The sequence below is a fragment of the Mercenaria mercenaria genome, chromosome 9 (genome assembly GCF_021730395.1).
Source record: "Mercenaria mercenaria strain notata chromosome 9, MADL_Memer_1, whole genome shotgun sequence".
In the NCBI taxonomy this organism is placed as follows: domain Eukaryota; kingdom Metazoa; phylum Mollusca; class Bivalvia; order Venerida; family Veneridae; genus Mercenaria; species Mercenaria mercenaria.
The window spans coordinates 50,315,972-50,343,303 of record NC_069369.1 but is presented as its reverse complement, the minus strand read 5'-3'; the positions used below and the strand labels follow the sequence as shown (position 1 = coordinate 50,343,303).

At 33.6% G+C, this 27,332-nt stretch overlaps 1 protein-coding gene across 1 annotated transcript; it reads left to right on the top strand.

The window, feature by feature from the left end:
• Positions 1-18: 18 nt before the first annotated feature.
• LOC123547092 (transcription factor LBX1-like) lies at positions 19-27,332 on the top strand. Its single transcript, XM_045333898.2, has 2 exons — positions 19-1,395; positions 25,361-27,332. Exons 1-2 carry the CDS (start codon positions 768-770, stop codon positions 25,879-25,881), a joined length of 1,149 nt encoding a protein of 382 aa, XP_045189833.2. The 5' UTR covers positions 19-767; the 3' UTR covers positions 25,882-27,332.

Genomic DNA, 27,332 nt, shown 5'->3' with positions numbered 1-27,332 from the left:
AGAGTTAGTTCTATATACTCTCGCTATACATCAAAGCACAACAACAAACTGAAAATGTTGTCAATTTAGAATAAGCTTATTAGTAATACAACTCTGGATTTTTGTTAACGTCTCTGATTAGAAAGAGCGCAAAAACTTACAAAGCCGTTCTTTGTCATTTCTATTCAGATTTTGCCACGTGAAAAGGTATATATTCTTCAAAAGTGTGGACGGTAACATGGAGAGAGCCTAAGACTACGGTGCTACCGACCCAAGGAACGCTTTAATTGACTTTTATGATACCGTGGCGTATTTGGAAAATAATTTTGTCAACACCTTTGACAAGCTTCTGTCAATAACTGAAGATATATTACTGATTGGTGGTAGTTAGAAATATTTTGGATGTGTTTAGCAGATAATGAGTGTTACATGTATACATCCTGGGGGCCGAAGAGGGTCGTAACCGCATTGGACATCAATCAGCTGTCACTATAGGTGATTGTTGTACATAACGAAAACACGTTCTGTATTGACAGGTACTAATGATCGGTATGAATTACTGATTACTCTATTCGAAAGTCAATTTTTAAAACAAATTTATCGTCAGTTGAATTATTTTTTGTGTGAAAATACATTCTAAAGTTTGGATGTTTTGTTCTGCGGAGCTGAGGCTAGTTGGATTATAAGACATAACCGGGTGCACAGGAATTGTGTAAGAAAATTCTCAATGTTCTTTTGACTAGATTTAAACGGAGGAATTAGAAATAAAACTGGATTACCGTCACCCGATGACGTTACCAATGCTGCGAATATTGCCGCCGCCGTGGGACTTCCGAATGATGACGACGGCAAACGGCGGGCCCGATGGCAGCGGCGCATTTAGCGACAAGTATGAGCCTATCAGAAAACTGTCCATGGTGCAAGTACAGCCGCCAAGGAATCCAAATAAACCTTTTACCTCATTCGGAATAAATGATATTCTAAATTCTAACGGCTGTAAATCGGATATTCAACAAAGTCAGCGCCATTCGAATAAAACAACTTCAGAAAAACATTTCAACAATCTTCATTCGCGCCATTCTTTAGCTAAACATGACAGTTCTAGACTTAGCCGGACTCCCGTGTCGAGACGCGGGCAACCAGTACAAAGAACAAATCAACAGAATCATGGTAACAATAATAATCAAATTGGTGCGGGGACTTCTGCTCGAATTGTGCGACCTTGGGACGCTTCTCCAACTCCCGGCAGAAATTCTGAAGCTTCATCGGAAGCTGATGAGGAGGAAATTAATGTTGACGACGACGAAGAGGAACCGACGGGATCCTCGTTAAGTCTGAAAGATGTATCACCTTTAGATGCGCTAATGGAAATGGCGAATAAAACTTTTCAAGGTCTTGAAACTTCTGAAGCAGCTGGTAAGCATTTTAACAAAAATAAAGCAACAACTTATACAAAATCTATCCTGCGTGCAGATAAACAAATAGTTTCCATAAATAAATTTTAAACTTAATTGAACAAATAAAGGACCACCTTCTACTTGCAGAAGAATGAAATTGCAGTTAAATTCAATTGAATAAGATGTACACTTTTCAAACGATATATGATGTCAATGTTGAAAAAAAGTGAACAAATCACATGCGAAGAAATAAGTTAGGTTCATTGTATATGCATTCAAAAATACCATTCAAAATCCTAAAAATATGCTGAAACACACACACACACACACACACACACAAGACTGACAAGCTGCTGACTGTGTAAAGCAGCTCTTTGAATATATAATTATATGTAATCATATACCAAACTAAATTTTACTTAAAAAGTCCGTCAAAATATTTTTAAAAGGATCGAATATTTCTTTTCATGATAGGAAAATATTTGCTGGAATAAATTATAGCAAAATAAAATATATTTCTGCTCTCACCTTATCTATACACATCATGAAATGAATATTTTGTTTAAAGAAGTAAATAATTACATTTATCATTTCAGTAATAATTTAAAGTACATTTATAACAATATATTAAAGTCATTGAATGTATAATAAAAATACTTTAAATATGCTCATACATTTCAGATTACTTATTTAAGGAATTTGAAATTAATTCAAAATGTCATTAAATTGTAGCTGTATTTTAACTGAAAAAAAAATATTAATAAAGAAAGATATATTTTCGCTACAAGAATTAGTTGACTTATATTATCAACAACAAAAAGAAAAAACAGAAGAATATAAATAATTAAATTAATACCATTTACAATTTCTCACTGAGAATACAGTATTTCTTCCTGTAACCTGAATTATTTTCCGTGCTTGCAGTTTACAAATTATGCGTTGGTGAGATATTCTAATCTTTATCCCAAACAGTTCTTTTACCGGTGCCATCTTAAGTCGTCAAATCGTCATACAATTAATAGTCTAGAATAATGGTAACCAAATTAAAACCTGTTTTACATAGTCTTGTCGTTTTATATCTAGTTTTTTAACCGAAATAAGTTCTTCAGACTATTAATTGTTTTGTAATAATTTATTTCAATTTGATATACCAAGTGTGTCGAACAAATTAGCGAAAGAATATGTAGCTGCATTCGAATGAAACAGTCAACAATCTTCTTTTTTTTGAGGCCCAGATGGTAACCCCGTTTATTATCCCCGTAAAATGGTATAATAGGGGTCGGAGAGCCATCCACCTATTAACCTTGCAATATATATTATTCGAATTATATATGAATACAATATGAAATCATGAGATTATATAGTACAGCAATACATATTTTGAACCTTACAGTATGTATGAATACGATATGAAATTATGAAATTATATAGTACAACAATATATATTTTTTGAACAGTCCACAATCTGCTATAATAATGCCTTCAATATTTTGGTTAGATAACTGAGGTTGTTTCGGAAGTGTAAAGCACTTTCCACATCTGACAGGGAATCAATCTTACATTTGAGTTCAAAGACAAATTTATTACCTCTTTTATTTGTCTCCCAAAATGAATTTCACAAAACTGTAATTTGTTGTAAATCATATTAGGGAGAAGAGGAACGGTTATTTTATGGCTGCTTGGCGTTTTTGAAGCGAATTAACAGTTTAATTATGTGTAACGTGTAACTCGTCCCTAAGTGATCTTTAAGAAATCTTCAAATGAATTAAAGCGAAAATAGTTTATTTCTTGGTTTATGTTGGTTGAAATGTTTCTATTTTGTTTTCTTTTTTGATTTTTTGATATTTCAGTGTATACTAGTATAAACTAGTGTCTTTCTGTCATTTTATTAAGTGAAATTAGAAAACAGAAACATAGAAATGTCTATGTAGGATTTATAACACAGATTTTTGTTGATTTTTTTTTTCTTTAATTAAATTCAGTATACAGTTTGAAACAATTGAAAGACTTCCAACTGTAGAACGAATAAAAATAAATAAATGGCTATACGTATTTGCAATTTTTGAAATACTTCTGTACTGCAAAAACTCATTTTAAACATTCTGTAAAACAATCCAAAAACTGGCAGAAAATGAGGGACTTTTAAAAAAAAACAACAGGATAGTTGTGGCACTCGCAGCAGATGCTAACATATTGATCGACCACTAGATCGGCGTTCATGTCCTGTTTTAAGCATTAAAATGAAGTCAAAACAATAGCAGAATATTTTTTGTTGTGAATAATCATGCTGGTGATCAGAACAATTGACTAGTTTTCAATATTTAACGAAAAAGTACCAGTTGTTCATGAATTGAAATGAGGCATGTCAAAGGTTTATTGTATCGTTTTTTTTTGTACTAATTGTGTTTATACGATACCGATAAGCCCATTGGCTGGTAAATTGTCATCAGAAACCGTGTATTTTGTAATCATAATTAGCCCGTTTTTGAGGGTTTTTTACGATGACTATCGACATGGTAAAGTTTTTGTGGTGTACGTACATATCTTTGAGAATCTAATAAATTTAATAAACGTTTATTAGATAAACTGCATAACTATCATAATAAGTGTGTTTGCTAATGTGATCAATAAAAACTTAAATGACTTGAATAAGGCACTTTTTCCACATTCCTAAACGTGTGGCTCATTGCGCAGATAACAATTTTATCTATGTGTTATAAATGTTAGCCTGGAGCTCATGAAACAAACATTTACAAATTTGATGATAGTTCTTTTACCCTGGGGACCAAAAACTCAATCACTTATTCATTTAGAATCTTTTATTTGTACGTACAGAGGATATAATAGCTTGCATTGTTTGATTTTTTTCCGAGTTAAAAAGTACGTTTCTGAAACGGTCAATCTTACAATGTCGTAAAACTTGACAAATTGCCATTTGCCAATAGCCGAATGTGTACGCCCAGTAGGAGGTAAATTGGTCTACTACATGGTTATTATTACGCGCCGTAAAATAGCTCGCATTACAGAAGTAGTGCAATTTACTCTTGTGTCCAAATAATGTCCAAAGCGTCTTTCTATTTTCTGATATTTTTACCTTTTAAGGGGCAAAGATGTACGAATGTATCAGTGCCAAAATATTACCACGTATCATGTATTTACTATACCGTTTGTAAAGTAAGGAGTTTACTTTTACCACACATACTCCCAACAGGTTGAAACTGTTCGAATCTCTCCTTTTTACCAACAAAAAGGGCACATATCAATGGATGTTTATTCCATTTTTATTCGAAGTCTGTTATCAGCCAGTGTCATTATTAAGTTGTTTGATAAACGGGAGTAAATCATAAAGTTGCATAATGAATTAAAGACAGATCAATGGGGCGTTTTATTTTATGATTCCGATTTCGTTAGCTGTGACTTTATTTACCCATAAATTGTCAGCTATTACAAGCTTCACAGGCAATGGTGGCTTTATAAAAGAGAAAACTGGAAGATAAGACATAAATAACAAACACTAAAAGATAAAATACAATTACACTGCATATAAATATTTAGTATTTTCCGTAATATTCGTTGTTTTAATAGTTTTCTGATGCGCAGTTTATCATAGAGTATTTTAAATCTTAACGTTCAGTAATTGATTTTCGTTATAATTATGAAAGATGCTTCTATTTAATTCAATTCAATTCAATAGTTTATTTGGCAAAACATATACAATGTTCATCGCCAGTACTGTATGGCGGTGTTAAACAATTATAAAGAATATGAGAAAAGCATGAATATACATGTATAGACATACAAACATACAGGTCTATGATGATGATGATACTTTGATGTAATTGTTTTTGTTTTTATTATCATGATCATCATTATCATCAATAACAACAAAATATCAACATCATCACTATAATAATAATAATGATGATGATGATAACGATGATGACGATAATGATGATGATGACCATCATCAGCATCGTCGTCATCATCTTTTTATTGTTACTGCGGACTTTAGCTTACCTGTAAATAAACGATAGAAGTTCTGTTTTAGTGAAAGTGCTTCGAGTCCGAAGCGTTCCGCCTAGTATATAAATGTGTGCGTTTCTGTGGAACAAAATAATTATGCGCAACATCAGCAAAAACATTAAACGTGTATTGTAAAAAGCGGCTACATCTTGATACGAAATGCATCTTATTTAATAAAATTGATACCTTTGTTTCTGGAAATGTCATATATCTGACATAATTAGTGAAAAACCATTAAACAATCACTCACCAATATTTTTGGCGCGTAAACATAGCATTCGTTACCGGTGATACGTGATATGCGTTTCGCTGTGAGAAAAAGACATTCCCGACATTACGCGGATCTGTTTAGCGCAGATTTGGCAGGTTGCGCTAAAAGATTTACACGGGTGATCACACGGCACGTAGGTAACTTGCCTGACAACGGCATCACATCAAACGGATTCCCAAATCCATCAAACGATATACGACATTTTGCTGTTTACAGGTTTTACGACTGTTTCGTGTATACAATAATTATGCAGTTTTAATATACATGTATCTGTCTGTTTATTCTTTCCACAATTTTGAAGGCGCATTAATACATTTGACACTGATTCAATAATTTGAAGTCACCTCGTAGAATTGAGAAATCAGTATTAAATTTTATTTTTTCATGTTTTATTTTTAATAGGTTGGCGGTAAATCTCTTGTTTAAAGCATTTGATAGTTACAGCATTTTATTAGTAAGGCTTTTCTTCCGATATGAACAGTTTAATGAGAGTCGCAGACTGGCGTAATTTATTTAATACAAATTGCATTTCCGTGCATTTAGTTTCAGATTCCAAATTTAATTTTCAAATCATAATGGTATCATGTTACAGTAGTATTCTAACAGATTCCCAAGAATTATTTTCAGGCTTTATGCTTTTAAATAATGTGTAATCTGTACGAACACAGCATGAACGCGATTCAAGACTTAACAGAATGTTGGTGGGTTCAGAAATTACTTGTTAATTTTCTTAAATGGGTTTCACACCAGGGTGTGCGGCAATATATTTCCAACCTACTTCAGTTTTTCTCAGAATATCTAGTTAACTGGGGTGCATCGCGCCAAAAATGCTATGTGAAATTGAAGTAATTTACTAAATGTCTATTTTCATTATATATGCCGTAAAATATAGAGAAAAAAAATAGAGAAAAGTAAATGTTTTCAAACTCCTGTCATTGTCATACAGAGTAAATCCTGAAATATATGAATGCTAAATAATTTTAGTACATATTTGATGTTTTTAAATATAATCAAGGGAAAATTCATGTTAGAAACTTTGCCACCATCAGCAAATACAGCCAGGCCCGTAGTCTATGTTTGATTCCTGACGCAGTTCAAGTTTTGCATTCTTCTCAATAGACAATCAGAACCGGGAGAGATAGTCAAAGTGTGTGTGGCCGGGGGTGGAGGGGGTGGGGGGGGGGGGAATAGAAATTATAAATGAGCCGCACCGTGAGAAAACCAACATAGTGCATTTGCGACCAGCATGGATCCAGACCAGCCTGCGCATCCACGCAGGAAAAATATCAAAAAAGGACCTTCTGTTGATTTTTTTACACAGAAGCTGTAGTGAGATAATTCATGTTTTTGCATCAGAAATAGGCCATCTCCATAACATAGAAGAAAGTGTAACTAATACTATATGTAATAGTGTAGGAGTTATTCTTCATTATATTACGTCCCTGACATTAAGCTGTAGACAGAACCTACAGGTTGCCGGGTCATTTTGTGGTTTGAAGGTAAAATAACCTGAATATTGATCCATCCTTGTTTTTTCCGTACACGGAAGATATTTGTAACCATTGTTTTGTCACATACCGTGAGAATTTCTAAACTCCAGGGAAGACAAATACAGACACTTGGGGTTCGGACCTCCACACACCTCATTCTCCTACGCCCCTGGTTAAGTTTAGCCAATATATTTTAGCATTTTACCATGTATTGAGCATAGGTGACGATCATAAAACGCATTTTGTAACATTTCAGCGTGTTTTTAAAAAAAAATGCATTTTTACCATCAATGCTCTCAATATTACAAGATATGAAACATCTCACGAACACTAGGGAAACAATAGCTAGTTAAACGTTTAAATGAACCCCTACCAATGAATCACTGGTATCAATCGTCAGATCTGTTACCATTCTGTCAAATGACACCGGTCCCGACAACTGTCGTTTGTATTCCGACGAGAAATCAATAAATAATATAAATCAATCTATCTAAATCCTATGGAACACTTCCTTGCGAATAGATCCCTGCTTTGAACTGCGCATATCGTTGCCGGGTACCAAAATTGATACCGTTTCGGCTGCATTATACCGGATTATCGCTTCACCACGTGTTATAGTGGACGCAACTTGACCCCGATGGTTGACCTTTGCATTATAATAAATAATAAGGTACAACCTATTATTGAAAAGGAGTGTAGGTAAAACACGAGTTGCACGAGAAAAAGGAAATATGAATTTGAATAAATATAAATTATTGTATTGGAAGGTTTTAACTGATCAAATGTAAGTATATTTACTTTGATACTGCACTGTATACAAACTAATTCCATATAAATATACACGGCTACCCTAAGCACCCTTGATTTCTATAATGAAATAATCGGTATGAATAATCAGCCTAAGGTCAACCATCGCGGTCAAGTTGCGACTACTATACACGAGGTTTGTTTACATAAGAAGTGATGATCTGGTTTAACATAGCCATAAGAGTAACAATTTTGGTTCCCGGTTTATGATATGCGCTACACAAAGCGAGGGTCCAGCGCAAGCAAGTGTTCCCATTGTTCGTGCAATGTTGCATATCTTGTAGTATTGAGAGCATTAATGGTAAAAATACATTTTTTAAAAACACGCTGAAATGTTACAAAAATGCATTTTATGATCGTCACATATGCTTTATACATGGTGAAATGCTAAAATATATTGGCTAAACTAACCAGGGGCGGAGGAGAATGGGGTGTGTGGAGGTCCGAGCCCCAAGTATCTGTGCAAATACTCGGATACTTTACCAACACTGATTCATGGCCACAACCTAAATACTGTTGAAATTTGACGTGGGACATGTTGTGAAACAATTTAGTTGTTTTTACTTTAAAATTCTCACGGCATGCGACAAAAACGGCGACAAATAACTTCCGTTTCCGGAAAACAACTTTAGATCCCGCCAAAAAAAAAACAAAACAAGTAGCTGGAATTGTCATTAACTGAAGAACGAGTAAATTGAATCTTGTTCGTCTTTTGATGTTGATAATAAGACAGGGATGATATCTTGAGGTGTCTGATTAGAATGGCGAATCTTTCGACAGGGAAATTAGCGGAATAATTACTTTAACAAGTAATGTTTATCGTAAATGATATTCTATGATCAGTGATTTGTGAGCGGGCTGAAAATGATTGTGAAATAATCAAATTTAGAAACAGTTAACACCCGAGATTGATTGCTTTAACAAAAAGACTGAAAATTGAAAGAACCTGAGTATTTCATCTTGCAGTATCTTTTGTCTAAACTTAATGTACATTGTCATCTAAGAGAATTATACATGTACATGTATTTGATTACAAAAATATGAGCCGTGCCATGGGAAAACCAACATAGCGGGTTTGCGACCAGCATGGATCCAGACCAGACTGCGCATCAGGATCCATGCTGTTCGCTTTCAAAGACTATTATAATTAGCGAAACCATTAGCGAACAGCATGGATCCTGATCAGACTGCGCGGATGGCAGGCTGGTCTGGATCCATGCTGGTCGCAAAGCCACTATGTTGGTTTTCGCATGACATGGCACCCTGAAGAAAAAAAACACGACTTTTACAGTAAATTCACTTTAAAGATATTATTTGTTACATTCAAAAATATCTCCATCAAAACACTTCAAATATACCGCTTTATAATATATTTCACATTCTGAAATAATATTCTTACTAAAGACTTACGTATAAAAGTTGTTTTTAATTTCAGTTTTAAATCGATATAAAAGCTGATACACTATTGGCATAAAGCTCTGGCGAATCGTATGATCTTTATTTGTTTGTAATTTACATGTTTCAACTTTGGTCGAATAATCGAAGTCCGCAATCCTACAAGTCATTCAACCAGACATGTCATATACACTTTATGAATGACTACTAAGTACACATATTCTAAAAAAGTTTTTTTTTTAAATTACGTCGCTGAATCAAATTTCACTTAATCTTCTGGCATAATACAAACGAATGCTTGCTTGCCAATCATGCACGTTTAACCATAGTCACATGACAGACAGCATATAGTTTCCCCCTGCCTAGTTAACTTATCAATATTATGAGAACAATATGAATAGATTTTAACATGATTCCTTCATTAAAATTGCACCATAAATACACATTATTGTTAAAACCACATGAAAGAAGAGAGATCTTTCAATAATCATGTTAAAATCATTAAAACTCCCATGGATGTCAAGCCCAAAGCGGTTCAGGTTAATACGGGTGTTTGCTTGGCTTTAACAAATATTCAAGATATGTAATTCAATAATTATATCCTATTAGAAGGTATCTAATTTTTTGCATTAGGTTAAAAATAGGAGTATGTGTGTACCAAATTAAGATGCACTGTTATCTACCGCCTGAAATAGGTGTACATTTTGTAATTTAATTTTTATTCTGAATTGATTCAGAAGTGTTTTTAATTAATTTTCATACTTGAACGTTCAGTGAGGGGGTTAACAGAGTTTAATTATCAGAATTCGCATTAAGGGGTAAGAATATAGTTTTTGCCTAATGATAAACTGTAGTTTTGATTTTCATTAATTAATTGAGAGAACAGCTGAATTAATTGACGATATTTGTATGTATCAGTGTAAGTTTGAAATATCTTTACCAGAATGAACACCAGATGCAATAAGTTCTTGAGTGGGGTCGCGTCGCGGTGTGAAAATGTAAGATTTTGTGTACACTGCATGTAAAGCAAATTTTCATTCTGTTATTTTATAGTTTTTATTGTGAAACTGTCAGATATATTTCACTGATTTAGTGCATAACAGTTAAATGAAATACATGTGATAAAAATATCTATGCTAAATGTCACTAACATTGCGGAATAAAGATATGCTTCAATATACTTTTTGAAAATGCGTTAAAGACATAACTTGCAGTCTGTCCATTCTTTAAATTAACAACAAATTAATAAGTAAATCGTTGAAGTCTTAGACACACTTTATATTCATGCCGTATGAAAGTTATTACTTTTTTTTTTGTTATTTTTATTAGGAAAACATAGTACCTATCCATTTAATTTGTAGTTGATATCAGTTCGTGATATCGCATAATTAATATACATGTAAACAAGATTGGCCCTTTTTGTCATTTGGCATAATCAGATGTTCTGCCAATATGTAGAAATATGTTTTTCCTATCATGCTTTTGATATATGCTTTTCAAATTCGCATTAGCGCAATGTTGTTAATCGAAAAATGTTTCATGTATTTCTTATGTAGCCCTACTCGTTGATAAGGCTTAACTTCACGATAAAGTTATGTTTCGCTCGTTAATAGCTCGTTCACACCGCCCCACCCCGCTGCGCGAGGAGGTCCCCTGGGGTGATACCAGGCGATTATATAGCACTTAGCCTGTCTGCGTATAGTCAACGTGAAAGAGATGGTACTGATAAAAACAAATGTACCTCTTTATCAAGTTTTAATAGCTGACAGAGAGAAGCTATTCCGTTTAGAAGTTTGATGTTAAAAAGAGTAAATTTCCAACACGATACCCTAGAAACTATGACATTTAATGCATTCTGTTAACTTCGAACGGCGCCATGACGTACCAGTTATCTATTAAAATGTTTGTCTCTAGATTAAATGGGACATAAATCTTATATCATCAGCGAAACTCTAAAAATTGACGTTTTATCTGTTTGTTTCTTCAGGTTTAGTGTATATGCTAGCACCCTGTTACTCAAAGAAAATAATTTATTGCAGGTTTTTTTTTTCAGTGAACTATTTAGATATTACAGTGAAATTCATTTGGTGAAAAATATCTAATGTATTTTTCACTAGCTGCGCGGCTAACCTGAATAAACTTTGATCAAGCCATTGAAAAGACATGTTAGAAACATATATATGTTTTACATATAAGATTAAAAATACATTTGACTCGTGGACTGCAGATCTTACATTTTCTCTAGTGGCTTTGCAACTCGTTAACATGTTTCATCTGGTGTTCACTCGATTAATGACTTGATTTTACTCTAAAACAAACAAATATAAGATCCATTTGATTGATTGATCATGATGTTTTATGATGGAAGGAACTGAAATAGAAAAAGATATTTTCAAAGATTGGTTTTTGAAACCATGGTAACGCCTGTATTCTATCATGATACAGCTCTGGGTGTCTGCAAACCTGAATTTTATATTGGCATGAGTACGCGTTCTTTGTCATTGCTTAATTAAAATGGCCATCAATACGTTCGATTTGATATTCAGTTTTGAATCTTGTAAGCACATTTGAACTAAAATTATTTAGTTGGCAACGATTCCATGAAAGGCAGTACTGTATTGTAGCAGTAAGTGTTATACATCACATATTTGTGGTGAAATACAATAATATGCCATGTCAAGTTCACCAAATAAAGGCTTCCAGAGCCATATATTATAATACCGGCAGCCACATAGAAAGTATCGCGAAAACTTACATTTTTCAGTTTTCACGCTATTAATCTTGCATCAAACATTTTTGTAAATAAAGAACAGAATTTAATGGAGCTTAGTAAAACATTACTGACTGTAGTTTTTCTGGAAACTAGTTGTCATTATGTATATTTTGTATTCGAAAGACAAGTATGATGCATTTCGCAGAGATATGACAATATGGCTCGTTCGATAAAAGCTTGACAATGCATTTGATTAAGGAATCTGTAATGAGACTGGGTGATTTCCATGTGATTACGTATTCACGTGAATCCATTCGGCACTCTTCGGCCAAAAATGTATACATGTAGACATTAAGTTATTTGTGTCGTTGAAGAGACACATTAATGAAAACAACTTCTCTGCATGATCTTAAAGCACCAAAATGAAGTATCAAGATGGGCGAAAAATACAATGACAACCTTAGTTACTCTGGCTACCGGCTACAGATAATCTTTTTTTATCAAGTAGTGTATTCTTGATTTCTATTTATTCTGTAGTAAATTTCTAAGCTTTGATCATTTATGCTGCCATATTTAGTATGCTTTGAGAAGAAAAGGGACATACTTGTATAACATTTAAATAGGCGCAGGAGTTATCTACTATGAACAAGACTGGTATTCAAGTTGCTCGACAATATTTAACACAGCTAGATTGTCGTCTGCTGACAAGCATTTAGCATACAGTGGGAAAAACTGGCACATATTGCCCCGCAAAAAACTCCAAAAGATGGTCAAAAGATATGTCGGCGGTCAAACTTTATGTCGAAATAATGATGTTTGTGGTGCCTGTAATAAATGCATTGGTCGTTGATTTTGATCGCCGTTAATTACGATGACTTGGCGACTTTATGTGAAAAATATACTGCCCAATATTCATTCGGCCCGAAAAAAAGATACCAGGATAGACGACGTTTCTTCAGTGATATTCAAACTAGTTAATGCGGCAAAAATAATCTTAAAGACGAGCAGTATTTAATCTTTAAAATTCGGAGCTCAATCCCATCTTTGTTACGCCAACGCATTGTCTGTTCAGAAACGTGCCTATTTTCCACGTCAGGGCTTTCTTGGTATTGAAAAAATGTCAGTGCTTTCATGAAAATCGAGCTAAATTCGTATAGGTATAAAATAAAAAGTATTAACAAAACAAAATCTTACTGAATGCTATCCAATCCGCTATGCGTTGCTTTTTTCGCTAAGTATACCGCCTATAGTGTCAGATTTATGGCCCAGTGGTCAATTTTACAAGATGGATAGATTTACAGTGGTCATTTGTCCATCTTGAATTTTATGGCTAATTATCATGAGAAGACATCCTTATTATAGTGTTCCCTGTACATCAGAAAATCTGTTGACGTCTAATTGCATTGTTATTATATCTCATTCATTCCAATCAGTGTTTATTGTTTTTTATGACCCGCAATTTGTCTCGTGGGGTCGTTGTATACAAGAATCTAGGTACTGTTTACACTGGATCATCATGTTTAATTGATATAAATATCGCATAACATGTTAATTAAAGTAAATGGTATTCCACCTACGGATCATAAAATTAATGGAAAGGCAATATATAGGAAAGGTATCGTCGGGAAAGAAATATATGAATGCACAAAAATACTGAGCTGGTTCTTCACGTGATACAATTAATTTTTTAAGCACATGTACCAATTTAGAGTTTTAATTATTCGATTGTTTAATGAATTGTCATAACCGGTTAAACACTATAAAAGACAGTGCCCTCATAAGTTACAGAATAATTTCTTTCTTTTTCTAATTCCATAATATTGTCGAATGAACAAAAAGGTAATAAATTTGTTGTAAAAATATTTGGATGGCTTACGTGCATGCAGGGAATCTATTAGCCAAATACTTTACTGCCAATTCATCAAGTTTATACAACATATGGTTGTTTTCTGGCTTTACTAGGTAATTAAATGCCCTGTTAAGGACATTTACTAATTTACTTTATTGCTGTTCCTTCGGCTCTTATATTTAGCTTCAATATTTTATTAACCAAAAGCTTCGTGCTGCATAAATATATGGAAACACACGTCGGCTCGAGAAATGGGGTGCCAGACTTGTTCTTCAAATTCCGAAGAAGATCTTAATCACTCCGTAGCATTTTAAAGAGATAAAGAAAAATATTATTGTCATAGTTTGTGAATATATCTCGAAATAGCGAAGTTTGAGAATTATATATAGCATACTGAAGCCAAAATTGAATACTGCAAATGAAACTCAGAAGTGGTAAAATAATTTATTCGTTTTCATTTAGCGTACACCTTAATGTTGCTCACAACTTAAACAAACATATAAATAAAAAGACAGTTATATACAAAATCACAGCTGACAACAAAATTATTATTATACGATCACTTCATATTTTGGCACTAATCATAATTGCTATGCAATTGTATAACATTAAATATCCAGTACCTGTCACAATTACTGCTACAAAATTACAAAGGCTTCCAAAGCATGTAATCGCAATTGTGAAACGTCTTTTGGGCTCATTGTCGGCTAAGTGTGATCTAGCAAAATGGAAATTTCAGGTTATAAACTTCTGGAAAAGCATCTGGAAATGACAACATTAACTGCACCATTAACCCAGCCACATGGTGGCTTATTAACCTGGTTGCTTAATCATTCGCATAACCAGCACGATTACAGAGGTGCGCCATAGGGGCTTTGCTTGTAAATTAACGGTTAATTAATACGACACAGGTCTGAAACAGTACGAAGAATTATAAACATTGTTTACGCAAAGCCAACTTGATGTATCTTTCTTAATTTACAGTAATTCGATTATCAATTAGAGGTATATTTGTACTTCAAACTTGTTCACACTAACAGCCCTTGGCATCAATTTGTACAAAGAAACAAAAGTTAATATTTCTGAAAAGTATCTGGTATATTGAAACACGTGGAATGAATAATCACTTCATAATAACTATAGACATAATGTGCTAAAGGGCAATAAATGCGGTTAAATTATTTCATCTTTTCATCATAATCAGTGTGTACAAATTAACTTCGTTAATTTCAAATATAAAAAATGTTCTTAATTATGCACTCCTTGCAATAAATATTGTATTAAGAATGAATATAAAGATTTATAGTTATGACTTATTATTTAGTTAAAAGCAAAGATGTTTGTCTATGGCAGAGGCCAGTCGAGTGTATGTTCATCATTTTCTATCTTTTTAGAACTGTAAAGTTAAAGGGACTGGCCTCCAGATCGTTCGACAACAACAAAAAATATGTATTTTTAGATATCTGGAAATAAATGCTACATTTCTTAAGAAGGCTTTGAAACTTAATTACTGACAAACTATATGTTACGGAAACACATGAGAATTTGGCGTTTTTACTACTTTTTACGATGAAAATCGAAAAGCGTTTGTAACGCTTTACTCCAGGTAAACGGTCTCGATTATAAATATCTTATTTTGATGTCATTAGTCACTACTTCTGCTGTAGCGCTATTGGTTACGACGACGGGATGCGGTCATGTTTTTTCTTGATTTTGAATTTTTAAATATTTTAGAAACAAAAAACTCATATTCTAATGTTCATAATATGACCAAACGTCAATCTGAAAGAAAGATTATTTTTAGCCAAATCTGGAGGTCAGTGCCTTTAAAATACGCGTTGGTCTTCAACGGCTTCTTTTCAAAGCGGCACGTGCGTAAGGTGCTCTCGTCTCGTTTTGAAATTGCCGTTTGTGACTGTGGTGTGAGATGACTTCCTCGCGCGACTAGCTATCCAGGTACAACATCAGTTCACACAAAACGTGAAATACGAAATTAAAAAGGATTTCAAAAGAAAAAAAAACATGAAATTCTTTTCTCGTGCAAGACTGGCCGGACGTTTAGAATGTTACTTATTTTGGTAAGGCCCGAGACTGTTGAGCACAATTAAAAGAAAGTGAAAATATCTTGAGCGCATTTTATTTGACTGATTTAAAGTGTTTCTTTAAAATCAAAAGATAAAGGTAAAAACAAGTGCGTTAGTTGTAGGAAGAGCACATTTTTACATGCAAAGGTTATCAAAGGTCATCTAAAGTGAAATGTCCGACACCTAATTACGCGTGAATTATATACAAGTGTCCGACACTTTTAGATTAGTCTTAAAAGATGGCAAATTGATGTAGATAAAAGGATGTTCTTGTTGAACTTTTTGCTAAAAAGCTAGAATTGACTATACCTAAAGACGGTAATTAGAGTTTTGATTTATGACAAACAGTTAGCATATTCCTTTGATGTAGACCGCGGAAAATATTAACTTACAAAAAATGAAATAGTTTTTCCATTCCATTCTTTGAAGTAAGTGCGATAAATCAGCTAAAGAAAATACTTTTCAAATCCTCGAGTTACGAGTATATCGCGTTCCAAAATGAAATGACAATTCCATATGTCTTTTTCCGGCAGAAATATGAAAAAATCTGCCTGCATTTGTAATAACGATTAAATAAAGCTTAAATGCATGTTTTTTTCAGTATTTGCAATTATTTTTATACATAGTGTTGCATGCATTTTTTACGTTCTATTAATTAACTGCAGATATGATATCAGATGAAAAGGCCAAAATTGCATTATAATGTTTTGAGTAATGTGTATATTATGACATAAAATCGTCAAGGGAATTTCTTCCTGAAAATGTAATATTTGTAATGTAACATTTACAGCTACATGTTGTGTATATTATGACATAAAATCGTCAAGGGAATTTCTTTCTGAAAATGTAATATTTGTAATGTAACATTTTCAGCTAAAGGATCTTATAAAAGCAGAAAAAACTACATCTTCTTTGTTTATAATTATTAGAAAAGTTCGTTATTTTTTGGTTAATAAGAGCGGCAGGGATGTGTTAATTTGAAGTAACGTTACTCTTGTTTCAGTCTTAATGTCCTGGAAGTTATTACAGAGACTGTAATTGATATTTAGCCTGTTTTCATTGTTTTCAGAATCATGCCTGTACATATTTTACGTATTACAGTATATAGATACAAATTTATGTTCTTTGTGTCCTCCTAAATCGTTGTTCTATTCCACCTCATAAACAGAATAACCCCTATCGGGATGATCCTTATTTCCCTGAATTATTAAATTTCCGAGGAATTATTAGCCACCGCTCTGAGCCGTAATAACTCATCGCGAAACACGCAGACACTTCATCAATTCTTCATCTTTGGCTTCTACTGATCCCTCTTTTCGCTAGTTTTGTTACAAGGCGAGTAGTTTATGGCTCTTTGGGGTGCAAAGAAACTGTCGAATTGTCTGAAAAACAGTAGTTCACGAAAAGCTATCAAATGAATTATGGAAGGATTGTAATTACCAGAATAAATGATCTGTTTATGGCTTTGGTCGAGGAACACGTGTTTCAGCTATTTACAATGTTATTCATAAATTGTCATTAATATAAAAATAATAGCTATGAATTTTCTATAATTATCACCCCGGTACTCGGTCATTTTCAGACATTTTTATGAAGACTTCTCTGCAACACATTGACTTTTTGAAGAAAAAAGTTCTGTCCAATACGCATTGTGTCTGGCATATGGCGAAAATGCACTATTCTATTCTTTAATGCAAAGGGCTAATTAATATTAGACTAGCTCATAGACTATGATATATATTCTTTAATTTTCATTTCTTAAATTGTGAATACGGTCAGTCTATTTCCTAGGCCCAATATCATAAGGTACTTATTTCATTGCAATATATCGGTCATTGGTAAATATTAACCCTTAGCCTGCTGCAGGCGAATTTAACAGCCTTTGCAAACAGCTTGGAACCAGATCAGACGCCGATTAAATCGGCGTCTGATCAGGTTCCAAGCTGTTTGCTACTCTGACAATATTTCTTCCAATTTTGGAGCAAATTGAATGAACTTTACAATTTTAGCAGACGACATTTCAAGCAGACGACAATTTATCTAGCATGCTAAAGGTTAAAATAGTTTACAACTTCTACATGTACTGAGAAATTTAACAAAGTACATCTGTGCAATTCAGCAATGTGCAGTTAAGTAAATCAGCAGTGTGCAATTAAGCGATGCAGCAATGTACAATTGAGCGAAGCAACAATGTACAATTTGTGTAATTAAGCAGTGTGCAATTGAACAATTTACAATGCACAATGAGCAAAGCAACAATGTACAATTTGAGCAATTCATCAGTGTTCATTTGAGCAATTCAACAATATATAGTTGATCAATTTAACAATGTACACTTGAGCAATTCAGCAATGTACAACTTGTGTGCAATTGAACATTTCAACAAAGCAAAATTGAGCGAAGCATCAATGCACAATCGAGAGAAGCCACAATGTACAATTTGAGCAATTCAATAATGTACAGTTGAGCAATTTAACAATGTACATTTGAACAATTCAACAATATACAGTTGTACATTTTAACAATGTACACTTGAGCAATTTACCAATATACAATTGAGCAATTCAGCAATGTACAGTTAAGCAATTTAACAATGTACACTTGAGCAATTCAACAATGTACACTTGAGCAATTCAGCAATGCTAAGATTATCACTCAGATACACAGCAAAAAAAAGCAACTTGCAGCATGCAGCAATTCGCAGTGTAAAGAAATGCAATGCAAGCTCTAAAGAGCAACGCCGCTGGGAAGAACGAATTAATATTGATGCCATGGAGGTATTATTTCACCAAGAAAAGAGTCAATTACAAAAGAAAAAACAACAACACTTTTTACGGAAATATTCAAGTCTTTAACAGAGGTTATACACTCTGTTTCGCAAGGCTATATTTCAGGTTGCGACATTTTTGTAAAAAAAGATCTTCATATAAGGTTGTCACATATAAAAATATGCAGTTTCCCTAACGTAATATAGAGAACAAAACTGATTACATTAGCTGTTACAAAACACATGAGCCGTGCCATGAGAAAACCAACATAGTGGGTATGCGACCAGCATGGATCCAGACCAGCCTGCGCATCCGCGCAGTCTGGTCAGGCTCCATGCTGTTCGCTAACAGTTTCTCTAATTCCAATAGGCTTTAAAAGCGAACAGCATGGAGCCTGACCAGACTGCGCGGATGCGCAGGCTGGTCTGGATCCATGCTGGTCGCATACCCACTATGTTGGTTTTCTCATGGCACGGCTCACATAGATTCATATATCACGTACATTCAGTCTTAGAAGACTTGACAATATAACTCACGGAGTAAATATCGAGAAGAAACTGTTTATTTTAGTGATATGCGCATTCATAGCAACAATTAAAACAATAAATATGTGCATAAAAAGAAGTTGACCCTCACCTTATACAACCATTTAATTTTGTTCAAGAATAAAGAAAGCAATAGAACAAGTGACAGAAAACGGATGGCGCAATGAATCCATCTTATGACCACACGTTTTACCAGATTACCTGGCTAACATTGGGCAACAGTCTAAAAACATAAAGAAACGGGAGACAGCTTATGTAACAAGCCACTAACAGTGTAATTATGACCACAAAGGTTTACTGTCTCGGGCGGTGCGACGTTATCAATCTTACACGTCGGGCCCTGGGGTCCGTTGCTGTTCTCCCAACTATCCGTCAAATTAACCATTTCTAATTTATTAAGATAATCTGTAATCATTTAATACGGCCCTAAATATGTCATTTATCCTCGACATCTAGCCACGAGACTTGCGATCTCTAAAGATTTGTTCAAAGATACTGAAACCGTATTGACAACCTTGAACCCAAAGGGGGGTAACTGATACTTTACCCTGAGGGATTGAACTAGCGCCACCCCGCGGCAGATGGCTGAACGGATAATTATTAGGAAGAATCTCGGTATGTCCAAATTTGTATTTCTTTACAAAGCAGTATTTGAAATGAATCACGGGTTTCAATATCTTAAATTGACAAGGGGGTGGGAAACGCGTGAATCTTGTTAGAAATAAGGGGGAATCGCACTTTATTTAATTTGTAGGACATTTCGTGGCGTCTAATTACAACTAAGTTGACACTGTACGGGTCGTTATTAATTAAGACGGCCCATTTAGCTATTGAGCAAGTACTAAATTGAAACACGTGTTTCCATTACCATGTAACCGATGCAGTCACTGTAGCACTGTCAAAGTTGCACATAGTTACCGATGCAATTGTGACATATTTATGGCGACACAGGACTAATTCTCCGCAACTTCAGAAAATTTAATCTTTAATTGATATTAGTTTTCGGTGAAAACTGCAATGATGCCGCCATTTTGTTGTTATTATTATTATCATCATTATTATGATATTTTGTCCAAGAGATAATAAAATGGCGTCTTCTGAACAATAACCAACTATGTTCTCTAAATGACTAGCTGTTGTGTCATTATACATTTCAAACAATTTGTTTCGTCCCTTTTAATGACTTATGCTTATAGTGATGTTAAAGGTACTGGCCTCCAGATCGTACGGCAACAAAAAAAATAAATAAAAAAGCGTTATGATTTTAATATGATTATTATAAACCATCATCATCGTCGTCGTCGTCGTCCTCGTCGTAATCATCACCGCCATCATCATCAGCGTTAAAGGCACTGACCTTCAGATTTTGGCTTAAAATGATTTTACTTTAAAATCGAAGTTTGGTCATATTATGAACATTAGAATATGAGTTTTTGTTTCTAAACTATCTTAAAAATGCCAAATCAGATTATGTGTTTAATGTTTTAAATATATATTATTTATAATCAAGGCAGTTTACCTCGAATAAACCGTTACGAACGCTTTTCGATTGTCATTGTAAAAATTAGTAAAAACAACTACTAGTAATTCTCTTGTGTTTCCATAACATATGAGCCGTGCCATGAAAAAACCAACATAGTGGCTTTGCGACCAGCATGGATCCAGACCAGCCTGCGCATCCGCGCAGTCTGGTCAGGATCCATGCTGTCCGCTTTCAAAGCCTATAGCAGTTAGAGAAACCGTTAGCGAACAGCGCAGGCTGGTCTGGATCCATGCTGGTCGCAAAGCCACTATGTTGGTTTTGTCATGGCACGGCTCATATAGTCTGTCAGTAATTAAGTTTCAAAATATTCTTAAGAAATACAGCATTAATTTCCTGATACCTATCTTTTTATTTATCTTTGTTGTTGTCGTACGACCTGGAGGCCAGTGCCTTTGATATCACCTATAAGCAGAAGTCAATAAAAGAGACGAAACAAATTGTTTGAAATGTATAATGACACAACAGCTAAAAGTCATTTAGAGAACAAAGGTGGTTATTGTTTAGAAGATACCATTTTATTACCTCTTGGACAAATATATAGGTATACAAAACAGAAACGATACTGTTTAAGTTCACAGGTACACACTGTCTTGATTCTGAACTCATTTACTAGCATATATTTTCTTCCTTATTTGCGTAAAGTTGAAAAAGCAGTAACGTATCGAAGATTTTGTATTATTTTCTCTTGGACAAAGAACTTGAAAATATAAATATATAGATGAATTAGATGGTAATATTTTAGAGGACAGGTGCACACTTTCTTCGTAGTATTTGTAACTTACTAGCTGGTATTTTTTCCTAGTTATGTACTGTAAAGCGGTAACGTATGAAAGTTTCTGTAATAACTGCTTGATTACAAATTCCTTAGCTGGGTACCTTTAATACCAAAGCATAATCGAATAAATTACGAGGAAGTCTTGTTAGCAACTGAAGATCAACGCGGCGTGTTCGCTTGATGGACGACCATGTTCAGCTAATATGCTTAGAATGAAAATTTGACACGGAGAATGCCAGCATCGCCTAGAAGATAGATAGCTCTAATTTTACAAAGTCTCAATACTAACAGCTTCATTATCACGGGTATGTCTGCTAAGTCTTTGAAATAAGAAAATATATTGCCGATTATTTGTTGTGGTGAGAAAGTAGCGAGAGATAATAGATATCATGTGCCGCAACACACAAAATAAATATCAGGATGTGTTACTTGTGACGTCTGACTGGTCCACAAAACTATAAGTAACTGTTATTACTTTGGTTTGGATAACTTACTGTCAGTTCATAGACAGTCTGTTGGTGCTATTTTGCGGAGCCGTACCACATTTGGCACACAACACTTCTTTGGCTGGCTGCAAGTTTAACAAATTCTTATTTGAAAACTTCAATCTCTCGTAATTGTATGACATGTTTAATTTACATTGTCATGAACTCTTGCGCATTTATGAGGCTGTTATAAAATAAATAAAAATATAAGCCATGGAATGTGAGACAGCCTTATGTCCCTTATGTTTTCATCTACATGTATTGTTACGTTATCGAGTGGTCTGTAGTACTGGGCTTTTGCTGGTTTAAGCAATATTTGATCTTTTAACATTTTTTTTTAAATTCACGAATATATAAGGTGCGTAGTAATGAATAATAATTATGCTTTCGTTCCTCATTCTAGTTTCAGTAGTGTTTCTTATTGTCTTTGCTTCGTTTTGACAGACAGGCACTCTTAGTTTTGCCCGTTACGTTTCCCAGTAAGGGCATATTAGGTCGTCAAAATGGCATGGAACGATCGCGCGCAGTGTATAGAACACTCGTCAATACCATAAGCGTTGTTTTTTATGGGGAGTAATTTCCCTTTCCTGGTTAACTCGCAAGATCAAACTATAAAACTACAAAAAATATCGTAAATTACAAATCAGTATTTTTTTTTTTTTTTGGGGGGGGGGGGGGGGGGGGGGGGGGGGTTAATATTTAATGAGTATATTTTATCTTACATTATATTCTTTCTATGTAACCAGTGCAGTCTTCCTATATCTGAAGTAAATATTTTTAAACTGTTAAAAACGCCGTACACAACTTTGTGTAAGATTTTGAAAAGAAAAACAAAAATAAATCTGGTGACATGCCCATATTTTTTCATGCCCAGATTCTCTCGGAAACATGCACATTTCGTAAACTGAATACCCTCGTAGCAATTTTTATGATTGTTTTCCGTTCATCAAAACCTGAAATAGAAAAATTCTCCTGGATGTTTTTTCTTCGTGTTGTACAGTCTGGGTAAATAAAAGAAATGTTCTGTTCTGTTCTGTTCAGTAGTCATTTCATCGTAGTCTATTTTTTTTTTTTTTTTTTTTTTTTTTTTTTGCGTAAGAAAAACTCGCCGTGATGATCAATCAGTACATATTAATGATGTAGTTATGTAAGTAAGATATCACTAGACATGATCATTAACAACATTCCAACCTTCGCATTGACAGATGGACATGCTATGTCTAATTAACTGTCAAATATCGCGAAATCTGAAGTGATGAATTACGATTTCTTTATTACTTTAACTTAAATGGGTTTGAAAAAAGTAGCTGCCAAATGATTTCACAAAATTTTGCAATATTTTCATAACTCGGTTGTTTGTATTTCCGTGTCCCTCAAGAAAAAAGAACACCCTAAGGAATATTTTACCACGAGCTCGTACCTTTCTGAACGTTTACCTCCCGCTTATACAAGAGCTTGAGTTGCCAAAACTTCCAATGTCCATATGTCTTTATTTAGCGCATAATAATCACTAAACTCAGACGTATTGTGATTGTGTCAAAACACCAGGGGAGGTAACTAGGGATAGGCAAAATTAACTAGTATGCCTTGGTTTACAAGTCTATAATTTTTGCAACTGCCATCGCTCACCTTGGTTCTTTTACGTTTACATTAACATTTTGAGTCCCAGACGAGAGACTTAAACATTAAAATGCTAAATTTTCTGTTGGTAAGTGAGCACCTTTGAGGACTGAACCTCCATGAACAGTTAGCTCTGTCAATTTTCATCACAAAAAAGTTGTTTTGCACTCTTTAAGACAAATAGGGGCCCAGAGGCATAACGTTATTTTTTTCGTCTGATGGGCTCCAATGAGTCAGCATAATAATATTTAAGATGTGTAATGATTGTAGATGCGTTGTTTTGTTTATTTAAGGTTTTATAATAATAACACAGCTTTTTTGGAGTATCTAATTTGTGCAAAACGACAAAATTAATTTCGTTCGGCTCTTAAAATGATAATAAATACTTTAGCCGCGGGGCTAAATAATGAAATAAAAGAACTAAAATGTTGCAATGCTAACAAGTTATGTGTAATAATTATGAGTGCCTCATGGGTAATATTTAACGACTTTTTTACGCCTTTCATTTTATTTTACGACATTCAATTGTGCACTGTAATTATAGAAAAGAATGATAAACTGTTAAAAAATGTAATGAACATTATTGTTATAATTAAGTTTCCTTTTAATATATAAGGCCCTCAAGTTTTTTTATATCTACTTATTTCTTTTATCATTACTTATATGTGTGAGATATATCGGGATGCACAATTTAAGGAGATATTTTTTTTGTCGTTCTTTTCATTCAACGTGATAACTGATAAACCAAAAGAGCATCAAAATAACACTAATAATGATAAATATAATAGTGAAATGATGGAGATGATAATGATAATAAAATAATAATAATAATAACAGTTTTGATAATTAGTATGATAATAGTAATTATAACACAAAAATGTAATTATAATGATAATAATAATAACGGTGATAATAGTAATAATAACAAAACACCACAACACCTACTAACAACAACAACAACAACAACAATAAGAAGAAGAACTTACTATATATGTACCTTTCAAAATAGAAATAAATACATCATCAATAAACATGACATGTATCGGAGGCGGTGTAGGGATAAACACTTGTTATGCATAATATTTGCATAATTTATTACTGACAACATTAATAAATCGCCGTGCAGTTAAAAATATTCTTAACTGATCACCTGCGCAGACATGTATCAACAACCTGGGTTACAAGTGTAATCAGAGTAATTAATATTTGACTAATTATCGACGCATTGATGATTATTGTGATAAATGACTGGTGACAAATTATGAAAAATGCAATAATGTCACCTTGTGGTCTCGATTAGTATTTCATTACTGTTTTTGAATAATGTAAATTATAGGAGTAAAGTATCACAAAAAGAATATAAACATTTAGTAAATTACCCAAATGCGGCAAACTGTATACATAATTTCACCTGTGATTATAGAGACAAGAACATTTTTCAGATAAATAAATGAATGTATAAATAAATAAACACTTCACAGTAATGCAGACATGAACATATATAACGAATTTTATTTTCATTATCCTTTGTTAGTGTTTCTATCAGTTTTAGTAGAGCTTTGATATGTAAATATGTGTATTAGTTTCTTATAGAGAATTCACCTTTCTCTTTTCAGATGCTAAGAGGCGTGAGCAGGCCGCTATGTTTGGTAAGCATTCTAACCCAAAGAAACGTCGAAAGTCGAGGACAGCGTTCACAAATCAACAAATTTACGAGCTTGAAAAACGATTTTTATACCAAAAATATTTAACGCCTGCTGACAGAGATGAAATTGCCCAAAATCTCGGTTTAACAAACGCACAAGTGATCACGTGGTTCCAAAACAGGCGGGCAAAATTAAAACGTGATTTGGAGGAGTTAAAAAATGATGTAGTAGCAACCAAACAAATTTCTATAAAATCTGGCTCTTCAGATCACGAGTTTAGCATAGATTCAGACTCCGATTCACCAGTAAGCTGTTCGAGACCTTCGCAACATAGCTCTCCCAAAAGAGGCCGAAGTGAAAGTAGATCTCCAGAACCAGGACAAATTGTGCCAGTAGCACATTATCAAGACACCGGTGCTGAAGGGAGATGCGAATCTCCGGATGAAATTGTGGTAGACGATAAAGAAGAATTTGAAAAGAAAGAATCATAGTTGAGACACATTGTCTTATGTTAAGACAAACACATTAAGAAAGCGAAGAAAAAATGTGTAAGCGTTGTGTGCGAGGTGGTGTAAACGGGCTTAGCTGGTGTAAGTGCAGATGATAAAGGTCGTTGTCAAGTTTTAACTTGCTGTTTTAAGGACGGAAATTCCAGTGCTTAAGCTGATGCGGTAGATCACCACTATATTCCACGCAAGTGACTCCGAAATGCATTATTTAAAAATCCAATAAGAAGTACAAAAAATGTATATGATAATTATATGTGTGATAATATACATTTACGAGGGTCTCGTAAATACTATTTTGTTGAATAGTCACACGTTTAACTATACAGGGTATTAGATAGTAGTGTCTGAAGGACTGAAGAAAATGTGCTTAAATTGTTAAAATGAATGTTAGTTTTTTTCAGATTTGTCGTCTTATTTTCCAGCGCATGCGCAGAAATATGCGTTGGATTCATTTTATTTTATACCCCTTCGATATAAATGTGCAAGCTTTCTTCCACTGTGAGTCATGCAAATGAAGGCTATATGCTATAGTTTTATGTAACCCGCATTAAACCACCTAAAGTGTTGCAGCTATATATATATATTTTATCAACAGTGACAGGAAAATACATTGGTGCGTTTCTTGCACTTTCCGAAACTGTTTATATCGGAAGGTATCTGTCAAAGCAAATTGTCCACCAGAACAAAGCTGTTTTTTACACCATTTTCTAATAACAGACTACACAGAAAAGAGAGAGAGAGCATAAATTTAGAAATCCAGAGAGTACCAATTTATCTAACTGAATAACTTTTAAAATGAAACATTTTTCTCTTATCCAATTCATGTGTCTGTGTTATTGTATGTATGCGAACTAATTTTTTAAATTATTTACACTTTTTTCAGTTAACTATTCCAGAAAATTATGTAATATTGTGCTAACTGTTGATTTCAGGGAATATTATTAGCCAAATCCTGCATTTATTTCTTTATTAATATTTAAGAAATCTTTTTCTTTAAGCATAAAAATTATGACTGTAATAGAAAATATTAAGTATATTGATATAGTTAACCTTTCGATTTAATACTGTCGTGGAGCTGGAGCTTATTTTATATAAATCATTTTTTTGTGTAATGTAATAAAACACAGTACTCTATCATTTTTTTAAACATGAGTTATATGACTGAGGTATTAGAAGAAAATCGAATGCATAAATATGAGAATAATGTAAAAAGGAATTAGGAAAAAATACTAGAAATTTCAGAAATAAAAAATGTAAATATGTTTTGACATAAATGTCATAACAACTGTGTGTAGGAAATGTGTACATGTTTATTGTATGGTTGAGAAACAACCCTTTTTGTTAAATATTATAAAATTGTTTTATATATTTTTGTCCCGAGAACCATGTAGATATTACATGAATAGAAATAAAAATTAAAAATATTGAACTTA